Raw genomic sequence first — 12,544 nt, forward strand, 5'->3', positions numbered from 1 at the left:
AAGCCTGTCAATCACCCCGCTCAGCCTCCTGCTCTGACATGTAATTACAGCGCCACCGTAATTAGAGCTCACTGTCAGCGCCCTGAATGATGCCTCTCGCTCGACTCAGAGAGAGAAAGACCAGCAAGTTGTAAAGGAGAAAGCATGTCCACCTACACGGCGCTCATCTTCCCCACTGATTTCTCCCCTTTATGGCCCTGTTCCATTTGCCTGTGGGTTCTCTCTGTTCACACAGACTTATTGACTGACTCTAGTCTCCTTGCGTTCCCCCGGCACTCTCTCTCATCGTGAGCCACGGCACATCCACAAAAGAAACGGGCCAATCACTTTATGTCTGAAAGCAATTGAATTGTGCCGGGCCGAAGCCCTTTGCCGGTTCGATAATGTGCGATCCAGCCACGGGCTCGTCTTTAAGTGCCCTGGTCTTAGTCTCGAGGCCTCTTTTGCTTGAGAGAGCACGGAGTTCAGTTTAAACCGGCCCTGTCTGGGTCACTTATTGAAACGCCACTTATAATGTTTAGGATGGTAAAAGAGGAGCTGAGTGAGTGTATGCAAGAAGAATAAAGAATGAGGCCGAGAGTAATGATGTAGACGGCCAGTAACAGCACAGAGATAAAACACAACACACTGACCCAGACAACACACAACCTGTCTGCCGCAATCTAAACGCACCAGTCGGTTCCAACGCTCACGACCTTCGTGACCTTTTCAGTTCTTTATGGTATATTTGAAAAATCATTCAAAGCGAGATCTATTCTAATGAATCATTTAGACCAATTTGTCAGCTCAGACATCGATATCAGACATCGCTATGATCTGCAAGCAAGTTTTACTTCTGAGTTACAGAGATTTACCCAAAAGCAACACCTAGCATATTAATTACACAACTAGCACAACATGGCATGAGAAATTTCTAGAAGCCTGGAAAATCTCATTTTAAAGATGCACTCAAAAAAAGCAATTTTTCTCTCATTAAAAAGTTTCATACCTGAGTAAACAAATGTTACTTATTATAACATACATAATAACATCATGTGCACTCACATGGGATGAAGACGTAATGTTAATACCAATACTAGTAACCTAATAAAAGCAGGATGCCTCATGGGCTTTTGAGATCACATGAGCAGCCTTATACTATTCACAAATCATCTCAGTAACTTCCTTTTGTCACACACATTTCAGGATTTTTCTCCATATAGTGGACTTCAATGTGGATTAACAGATTGAGGGTCCAAATTGCAGTTTCATTGAAGCTTCAAAGGGCTCTACTCAATCCCAGCCAAGGAAAAAGGGTCTTATCCAGCGAAACGATCAGTCACTTTCTAAAAAAAAATACAAATTTATATACTTTTTAACCACAAATGCTCATCTTGCACTAGTTCGACGTCATGCATTACTTAGTTGCGTTGGAAAGGTAACGCATGACCTAAGTGGAAGTACCGACCCGAGTGTTTTCAAATGTTCTTTACAAAAAAAGGTAAAATGTTGGGAAAATGAGATGAAATGGGAGTTCTTCACACTGCCCTACCTTTTAACCAGAGTACGCAGATGAAGAACTAACCACGTGCACTGTAACAAACAATTTGTTGAATCAACTTAAAATAATTTGTAACCTGGCTGCCTTAAAATTTTAAGTTCAGTCAACTCAAAAAAAGTTTATTCAACTTGAAATGTTAAATTATACTAAGTGACAACTTAGATATTTGAGTTGAGTTGAAATGGGTTACTTACCCATCTGTTAAGTTTAGCAAACACAAATATCTAAGTTGTTACTTAGTACAACTTAACATTTCAAGTTGAATAAACTTATTTTAGTTGACTGAACTTAAAATTTTAAGGCAGCAGGGTAAATTATTTTAAGCTGACTCAAATTGTGTTTTTATTTTTTTACAGTGTGTGACTTTTCCAACGTGGTTACGTAATGCAGGACATGCATTTCAGAGCTAATGCAAGACGAGTATTAGTGGTTTAAAAGTATTTTTTAGAAAGTGACCCATCGTTATGATATACAAGACCCTTATTCCTTGGCTGGGATCATGTAGAGCCCTTTGAAGCTGCGTTGAAACTGCAGTTCGGACCTTCAGCCCATTGATCCCCATTGACGTCCACTATATGGAGAAAAATCCTGGAGCGTTTTCCTCAAAAACCTTAATTTCTTTTCGATTGAATGAAAAAAAGACATAAACATCTTGGATTACTTGGGGGACAACTTTTGTCATTGCATGATAGATCCAAAAAAATTGCCATAAACGTACAATAATTACTGAGCGCATCCGTAGAGTTATGTTAAACCCTAGTATATTCCAATCCATGGCATATTCTGACAATGTAGGGAAAAAAAAATCTATCAAACGCCAGCAGCTTTTACTAGAATAAAGTGGCCGCTGACCTGTGGAGTTGTCGTCTGCTTGCCCTGGCGGTTGGATGCGGTTGTAGTGGTGATGTCAGTGATGGAGGGCGACGTTTCTGAACGGTTGCCTGTGGCGGAGGCGCTGGACTGGGGCGTAATAGAAGAGGAGGGCATATCTCCCACCAGCCGGGCACTACCCTCCACGCGCACATTGGGGTCGCCCTCAGCGGCCATGTTGAGCACTTTTAGGCCATTGTAGTAAAGCCCTGAGAGCTGGCCCTGGAAGGGCCGACTGCCCTTCTCCCAGCCTCCAATCTTTATGGTGGTCTGACTGTTGAAGATGGTAAGCTGTCGACCTGCCGGAGAAGAACGTTACAGAAAATACAAGAGTGTTCAACGGCCCGCTCCCCCACGCCGTAGAGACGCACACATACACATGCACACGCTGACAAACATAGACGCGCACGCACGCACGCACACGAGAAAACAGAACTGATGGGAGTCCTGATGGTAAAACACACAACAACCGTAACCTTATTTTCCCTGGGGATCATGAAGCAATAAATTACACTAATGCTAACAGCAACACTGGTAATTTATCGACTGTAATTTAATGGCTGCTGTTGGCACAAAGTAAATAAATGAAGGGGATGAGAAAGCTGTGTCCCAAAAAAAAATCAATGGGACTTTGCTAAAAGGACAATCAAATAGATGCTAAGATGAGAGACAAAAATATTCTTTAGTTGTAAACAGTACAAATTTCCCCTTTTTTACATGATAAAATTACGTTTAATCTTTAAATGCAGCAGTTTGCATACTGCAAAAAGCCTGTATGCACAGGCCTAGTAAATTTTATTGAGATTGCCTTTCAGCAAGGGCAATGGCAATTAAAATTAATTAGATTGAAATAAGGTTTATGTGAGAATGACTTTACAGCTACATGACACATTACAAATGATTCATCATGGTTATAATTCCATTGAAAAGGGAAAGCAAGAAAACAAGCAAACTTGAAAACAAATCACTTTGAACGATTCAATTTGTTAACATACATTGCAGCATGCATTCAAGTCTTTTCCCTTCTTGTGTGTTTAACTTGCTTGTTAAAGGGACTTCATATCTGATGCCAATAATCATTGAAGCTATTTAAGAGACATTTGAGTTTTTAACTGTGCACTTTAGCAGTTTCCAAAAGAAATATGTTTAGCATGACAAGAAGATATGCATATATAAATTAAACAGTGTGTGTACATCACTATGAATTCAAATAGTTTCCACTGTGGACTTGTACTTTAATTAGTCATTTAGATTATTACAGCTGCAAAATAACATTATTTAAAGAAGTATTTTAATGATGTAAACATATTTTGTTAATGATTGAACTAACTTCAGTTATCAGTATATTACCAGTCCCTTTAACCTCTGACAGGTTTACAAGTACAGTAGAACAACACATTATTGAACTGTACAGTGCAAATATTACAAACTACATTTGTTTAATTTTTAAACTTGGTTATACAGGGGATTTATGTTTTAGATGGTTTATTTGCTGTGCAAAATATCACTTGCTTATGATCAAATTATCTTTTATTTAAAGTTTTAATCAGTGTTTTTACCTTTGTCGAGTAGCCATTCGTCAACTACTCGACCAAGCCGATATGGGATTCGCTGTCTAGCAATCGCCAGGCGTTCGTTATCAATGTTGCCTTTAAAGTTTAAAGAGACATTTCATTGTTAAAAATCTGAAAGGTCAAAGATTAAAACCTACAGTGAAACATATGCCTTAACTGTCTGGTTTTTTTTTCTCTTTCATCTTATTTTTCTTTTTTATTTGGAACACCAAGGTTGCATACATAAGAATGATGAAGCTTTTCATTCAATTAAAATTTAAGCAAACAAATTAACCCTATTTTAATAGAAGCACTATGTTAAATATGCACCTACTCTTCAACCAAACTCAATCACGTTTATACACAATATCACTCCTTTACATAATACATTTACAAATGAGTAACCTTTTAAATCTTTTTAGCAGATTTTTCATCTAGTTATACATGACAACTAGCTCATTTTAATCTAAATATTGTCATTACAGTACATTCCAGCGTTTTGCAACCAATTTGATTTTAGCTTCACATTTGCTATCTAATCTAAGGTATTTTCAGTCATTTTTGATATGATAAATCTCACATTATCAGATCACAATACATTTAAAAACATCAAAGTAGCAGAAAAAACACTCAAAGGATTAAAGCAACAGGAAGATTATCAGTTCATCAGTAATGCATGTAAGATCAGTTCATGTTCATGTTCCCCATGTGATTCTGAAATCGCTCTGACAAAAGCTTTGACTTCAGAGATGTTCCCTACAATGAACACCACGAGATTCCGAGCAGACGCTGTGCTTAAATGCGGATATTTACGCAACATGTCCAGGTTGAGCCAGCTACGCTAGCTCTATTGAATTGAGATTATTTGAAAACATTTACTTCTCTCCCATTACGGCCCACACATAATTACCACTCCTGACTTCACTAGAAAATTCAACACGAACCTGACTTGCTCCGATTTCCAAAGAGTATAATTACGCCTAACAATTTTTACTCTATGAGTCATTAACTTGTTATTTGTCAATCAAAAATGAGTCTCGCTTTCTTTATATGCGATTAAAGTATGATTAAAATACGAATGTATGAAAATGTTTCCTCAACGAGACTAGAGTAGCAAGTCAGCCCGAAGGCTATGATGTGAGAAATTCAGTGTGAGAATTACTAGCACATTTCCATTCTAATCTGTCCTCATTTCCTATACCTACACACAAATACACTAAACTGAAATTTCTATCATCAAACCTATATGACTTTCTTTCTTCAGTGGAACATAAAAGCTCTTTTTCATGTAAAGAAATTAAAAACGAAACATTTTTGGTCATCTCGTCATCTGAGTCAGACCCTTTAATTCTGTGGAAAATAGCGGCACAGATGTTATTCAAACTATTTTCTTTTGTGTTCTACAGAAGAATGAAGCTTTCGGAATGATAAAGGTGAGAAACTTTGGTGAATTATTTCTTTAAAGCACCAAATTTAAGCTAATACCGCCTCACATGAGTATGGCTGCTCTAGTCGGCTGCACTTCTGAGGTAAAGCTCTTTATTCTGTATCCGACACTAAAATGACATGACTAAATTGCTTCTCAAACACAGTACAATACTGTTTTTGATAGGTGATTGCAGAAGGAGAACACCCGTGGACAGGGAAATAAGGGTTCCGCGAGGCTGCACGTAAGGAGAGATGGAGTGCTCGATTCTGGACTTGAGTCTGAGAGCGCTGATATTCTGCTGTGAGAGCGGAAAGAAGTCCCGAGTCTCCTTTCCTTTTACTTTCATTCATTTGTATTTTACCCCCCTTCTTTAATTCTGCCATTTTCTCTATCCTACCATGTGCAGTCAGGTCTAACTGTGATTTATATCCACTTGTGCGCTTTACCTAGAGTAATCAAGAGTGAAAGGAGTAATTTGTCTCAAATCATAGCTTAAAAGAAACGAGACGAGAAGGGGGGAAAAAAGCAATAGGAGCTCTTGAAGCAGGATGGACTGGATGACTAAGGGCAAGTTGTGCGCATGATTGGTTGAATGCACATACACACACACGCAGTGGTCATGTTCAGTTTAAATGAGGGGGCAGTTGCCTTAGGGCCTCTCGGTAAAGTGAAAATGACTGCTTAGTTAGCTTAGCATGCTAACAGTCTGAATACTCTTCTTTTGTAAATATTAGGCTAAGACAACATTTCTGTGCTTTTATATCTGTCCTGCATCCTTTTGTAATGTTAAGCAATACACAGTGATTTTCAAGGACAGCAACAACACCTCAATTTATCCCTCCGACAGTCCAAACCCCATGCTGTGGCCATTTTGTGCCCAGCAGTAGCTGTGTGGCGGTAATTCTGTCAGGAACATTACAGGAACATTCCACTTTTTTTTTTTACTGAATATGAAAAAGGTCTACCTTAAGTGTGTGCGTCCATTTAAAATGTCTATAGATGGACGTGAAGCATAGGTGATTTTAAATGGTATATAGGGGGTTTCGGCCCTCACCTTTCAATAAAGTGCCTTTAAAAACTGTGATTACCTCAGCTGTCAGAACCTTTAAAATCTTTCCATCACGTGTGTTGAAAACAGTGACAGCATCTTATTTCACTCACAGTCCTTGCCTTAACAGTCATTTAAGGAGAAGTCCACTTCCAGAACAAAAATTTACAGATAATTCACTCACCTCCTTGTCATCCAAGATGTTTGTCTTTCTTTCTTCAGACGTCAAGAAATTATGTTTCTTGAGGAAAACATTTCAGGATTTTTCTCCATATAGTGGACTTTTATGGCGCCTGCGTGTTTGAACTTCCATTTCAGTGTGGTTCTAAACGATCCTAGCCGAGGAGGAAGGGTCTTATCTAGCGAAACGATTGGTTGTTTTCTAAAAAAATTACAATTTATATACTTTTTAACCTCAAATGCTTCTCTTGTCTATTCTCCGTGTACTTTGGATCAATACAGTTAGGGAATGTCGAAAAACTCATCTCATTTTCTCCTCCAACTGTCCTACATCGCTGCAGAAGTACGGACCCATTGTTTATAAAGTGAACGTGCAAAGATCAAATGCCCTTTACAAAAAAAGTTAAAACAACGATGTAGGATGATTTTGAGAATAGAGAATAGACAAGACAAGCATTCAAGGTTAAAAAGTATATAAATTGTAATTTTTGGGGGAAAATAACCGACCGTTTCATTAGATAAGACTTATCTTCCATGGCTGGGATCATTTAGAGCCCTTTGTAGCTGCACTGAAACTGTAGTTTAAACTCGCGGGCACCATAAAAGTCCACTATATGGAGAAAAATTCTGGAATGTTTTCCTCAAAAAACATAATTTCTTTATGACTGAAGAAAGAAAGACACGAACATCTTGGATGACAAGGGTAGTAAATTATCTGTACATTTTTGTTCTGAAAGTGAACTATTTCTTTTAGAAACACTGTTTGTTACATTAAAGCAATAGTTCACCCAAAAATGAATATTCTGCCATTATTTCCTCACCCTCATGTCATCACAAACCTGTATAACTTTTGGGTTCCTTTTGAAAAAAAAAAAAAACAACTAAAAAAAATAATTTTTTGGTGAACTATTCATGGATCATCCTTTCTGCCAGTTACCCAAAACACGTCTGATATACATTCAGTGAAATTTGCTATTTTGATTTAATTTTTATTTTAATGTGATTTACTTTAAAACAGACCAGACTTCAGGGAGATGGCTTTGAAAATTCCCTTTTTTATTACTATGTCTAATTACTAGATTACAATTGCATTACCATACAATTGGTTAGGTGACAGAATGACAGCACAGGTTAAGAGTGGGAGGAAAAATTGCACGCTTTCTTTGTATGCTAAAGCTATACTAGTTACAGAACTAATTGTTGAAGATAAACAAGCTCCCCATTTTGTTCTCCCTCGTTGTCAATTTAAATTCTATGCATTTATTATCTCGCCCAACGCAGAGCAGAGTCAATCAAGCGCTGATTAAAATGAAGCGGTCATGACTAATTTTCTTTTTTTAAATATTTCAGTGGAAAACTTTCTTCCATTCCGCCACGGACACAAGATGCATTAGTATTCAAGCAATCACATGCGCGCCGCTCGCTAAATCCACAGACACAATGGAAACAGGAAGCCGAGAGAAAATGGCACATTACAATGGCTCCATTTTAACAAGCAATTGTCTTCCACTCCAAATGAAAGACGCTGCTGGTATTTGGGTTGTTTGTTTACACTAAAACAATGAGAGGGTCTCGACGAGGAAAAACAGCACCTCTCTCTGTTTCTATTTCTATCCCTCTGTTTTCTTCACAGTCCTGTTTCCAAGAAGTTATGTCTATGATATTTTGTTTCAGCGTATGTCCTAGTTTGCCTAAGCTGTTGTAAATGCAAAATGTCAACTCTTGGATTTGGATAATCCTGTTAAGATTCTTACTGTTCTCGAAATTAAATAATACAAAACGCAGTGTATCTACAGCTGAATCTAGCGTGTCTCACGAGTATACGTTTGCGCTTCCCCTGCAAATTTTGAATTTAATGACAAGCTGAAAGCAATGATGAGCAACGGACGACGACGCAGTGCTTATGGGAAGCGTGAGATTTTCCGAGCTTCATTACCGCTTCGGCCGTCGAACGCTCAACATTTACCATCAACAATCTATCACGAGGAAGAAAAGGCGCTCGCGAAGATCTAGAGCAAATAATCTCTGTAATGGAAGAGATGGTTTAAGAAGAGCTTGAAGTAAAATACAAATTAAAAGACTAATACAGCCGCCTCCTTTTCATCGTGATTGACAAACGAGAGCAATGGGATTATTTCTCATCTCTGATCTCTTGTCAAGCTTTTGTCAGGGCTTTTCAGGCGACTGAGAGGCTGGCGAATTTGATAACCCTGGCTCTGACATTTTCAGCCTTCTAAAGCCCCAAGAGCAATCATCTCTGCTGACATTTGGAAAGGATACCAGGGTTACCTTTTTTTAACTGTGAGAAACCACAATCACAGACAAAGGCATTTTGTCCTTAACCCTGTGATTCAGACTCTTTTTCCTGAGCTCTGCCAGCCTTTTATTGTTCCCATTGTGCATAGCCGCATGGCTGAGATTATGTGTGTGAGTGTGTGTGTATGAGTGTGTGTGTGTGAACATGCGTATAAAGGCTGAGGGCTCTTACCTGTTGGGTAGCGCTCAATGACTGGCAGATCATCCACCTGCAAGGTGGCGTTACCACCACTTCTCGTAAAGCGAACTATGTGGTACTTTCCATCATTTACAAACTTAGAGGTTTCTTCAATGTTTATGTCATCGGTGCCCACATTGAACACCACTTTGATATTGCCTCTTTCCTGTAAAGACAGAGAGAGAAAGGAAAGAGGGAGATAAAAGAAGAGGACTTTAAGATTATATCACAGCCATTCCGTTCTGATTCATTCCGCCAACGTAACGCGGTCCAGTTATATGCACTAGCTTATTTTAGCAGATGAACATCACATTTAATGATCATCACTCTGCGTTAGCAACCTTGCGGAAGACAATTTTTGATTATTAATACAGCCTCTCATAGAGAGGCAGCTATACTCCATCTTAACTGGCAGAATAACAGATGTACCGAATTTATTGAGGACCAAACAAGGTGATAGTTTATCAGCCTGTGCACAATTTCACCTGACAGCACAATGCATCAGAAAGATTTACCACCACTTTATTTCGCCAGCAAAAGGTGGCATTCATATTTAATAACAAAAATATCTATAATTTATGTTTTAATGATGCCGTTGTGTGAAGGAAATGGATAGCGATACAGAAACTGTGTTTTAGCAGTTTTATGATTCTCTTTTGATAGTAATTAGTGGGAAAATATTCGTTATGTCAGTGTAAATAGAGAGAATGCTACGGGGTTTTGGTTTAGATGTGACACGAAATCAAATTTAGTGTGTTTTATTGCATTTGCAATGTGATATGTAAGTGATAATGTACAGTCAGCCACTTATTATGACAAAATAATTCCTGACTGGTTGCACAGCGGGTCTGGTATCACCCTAAAGTAGTTTATTTTGCATTAATGACCGGCTGACTGTACACCATCCTGCTCATTACATGATTACTTACCAATTAAAGAAATAAATAGACATGAAGTATTGATTCTAGCTGAAATTATTCAATTACAAGAAAGAAAATGCTGAGCGATATGAGAGACACAGTAGTGATGATGACTACACAAAACTGCGGATCAAAAATTTCAATAAATGACTGCCTGTTGTCGAAGGCAATTGATATCCTGCACAGCTGTGCAAGTTTTATGTCTCCCGTATCACCTGTGTCCTCTTTCTTCTCATATTGTAAAATAATTTCATCTCAATCCCCTTTGAATCAATCCTGCAGAGTGATACAAACCCCTTCAGTTTGTGTGGGGTTCTGTTTTCTAATATAAATATGTATATAAAAAAACAACGCAGATGGAAAGACATAAACTCACATGGCAAAACAATATCTCCAGCAGCGATGTGTAATTTTAAAGGGGGTGGCACGACTGCAGCAGATGTCAAAATAAAATTTACTGTGTCACACATTAAGCCTTGTAAACTAAATAATACTACTTTTTCATTCCCGTTCATGTTCAAAAGTTTCCCAACAAGCCTGCAGGCAGATCACATAATCGAATCACAAGAAATCACAGGAAAAAAAAATAACCTTATAAGATTTTTCCCCTCCAAATCAGTGCCTGAAGGCAATATGCTGGTCATACAGAATAATGTGTGACAGTCTCACTGAAACGGAATCTAATCTGTATTCCGATGCGCCGCTTGTCATTTTCAGTGTAAATTCTCATCAATGCATGTTTCTGTCTTATTAATGTGAGCAGTGAGCCGTGTGCTTCGCATCCACACCACTAGATGGCCTCAATCCTTAATGGTTTCTATTCGAAGAATCTCAGTGGGAGGGATTGACTTGTGCTAATTACAATAAAACGCATTCATGTGCAAACAAACACTTGCTAATAATACTCTCTCGATCCACTTGGTGCTCATCTTATATAAAACAGTAACTATGCCCACTCTGTGCTCTGACCTGTGTGCCTACATGCACTACTTACTTAACTAAAAACTTGTTGCAAACTTGTTATGAATGTCATTAGCAAGCCTGCACATGAGCGCAGGCAGTCGTGAAAATTATTATTTGACATATTTACGACAGATGGAGGCCATTCGTTTAAAAACACTGAAACAGGCTGCTGGGAACGTGCGGTCCTTTCGATTGATTTGTTGCAGATTGCAAAAGCTACATGTGGCATTTGAAAATAATGAAATGAGGTGTGTATGAGAAGATCCCTTCGCGAATTCCCCTAATTCACACCTATCTGCAGGAAGAGAGCGAGCAGAGGACAAATCGCAACACCAGACTTCATTATACCCTCCCAGGAGATGTGTGCTTTTGTCTGGATACTCTCAAGCTCTGTTTTTCTGTCAGACACACACACATACACACACGCCCCATGTTGTCATCTCCAGCTGGGGCGAAGCTGGATGTTCCTTCCGCCTCTCACACCCCATAATGAAGACAGACTCTGCCCGTTAGCCCTATCCTCTTCCCATCACCGGGAACAATGGGGCAGCGTCTCCTTCACCCTCCTCTGCGCTCTCTAACAGCATTTCTCCAGGGCCAATCTCTCACTCCCTGCACATCTTTTCAGCTTTGTGGTCAGAGAAGTGACGTGAGAGCTTGGCCTGCACTCCAGCGGGCTGTGACACGCCACGCCCTCCTCTAATTGGAGAACGACCTCTCTTTCACCCTTCCGTCCAGGCCGTCCCTTCGGGTAGCTGACCTCATCTTTCATTCCGGGTTCGGCGGCTGGGACCAACACCAAGGGTGGCAGGCCCTCTGCCAACTCGGAAATGACAGCGTTGAATCAGCCACATCCTGGCTAGGGGGAACGTGGGCATGGTAATGAAGTCCATAAGCATTTTTTTAAGATGGACGAGGGGGTTTGGAATTTCATGGGGGGCTTTTTTCTGCAACCTAACGTGGGCATAGTTTAAGAGAGACACCCTATGTCCTACATTCAGTCCCGGGTGTGATAATGTCCCAGTTTCGCAGAATTTTCTGTTTAAAAAAAAGAAAAAAGAAGGCGGCTCTATTATGAATGCCTCAGGGGCTAAACATACGGGAGGGGAGAGCAAAATTGAGCCGTGACACCAAATCCCAGATTATCACGGAATAACAAATGTTTTGGGTGCTGTGCTCAGGATTCGGTGTTCGTTAAATGATCCCTAAAGCGAGCGAAGGATGGGGTGTCATTTAAAAGGAGAGCCAGGTTCCACACGGCTGCGTCTAGGACGTTTCTGTCCGTCTAGGGCTTTATGTCTCCTCTCCACCGAGGCCTGCAGTGCTGCTCTAAATATAAAGAACTAATACAACTGGATTCTCATTAGACTCAATGGGGGTTGTTATAGCAACACTGTTCTCTAGAGTTCTCTTGTTTCTTGTAGGCAATTAGATGACAACCACGGTGCCATCCTGATTGACAGAGCATTTCATCTACTCTGGAACTGCAACGACCTCCTCTTGCCAGACACAAAAATAATCCAGTTGGTCTGAAGTTGAGAATATGG

General features: G+C 39.5%; 1 protein-coding gene across 1 annotated transcript in view; it reads right to left on the bottom strand.

Annotated features, from left to right (window-relative positions):
• The window catches only part of nrxn1a (neurexin 1a), a 208,953-nt gene that overhangs the window by 21,157 nt on the left and 175,252 nt on the right, over window positions 1-12,544 (bottom strand). The window contains 3 exon segments of the mRNA XM_051123964.1: window positions 2,393-2,709; window positions 3,970-4,059; window positions 9,109-9,280. Of these exon segments, the coding sequence (XP_050979921.1) occupies window positions 2,393-2,709; window positions 3,970-4,059; window positions 9,109-9,280 (579 nt within the window).

The sequence above is a fragment of the Labeo rohita genome, chromosome 12 (genome assembly GCF_022985175.1).
Source record: "Labeo rohita strain BAU-BD-2019 chromosome 12, IGBB_LRoh.1.0, whole genome shotgun sequence".
NCBI lineage: Eukaryota > Metazoa > Chordata > Actinopteri > Cypriniformes > Cyprinidae > Labeo > Labeo rohita.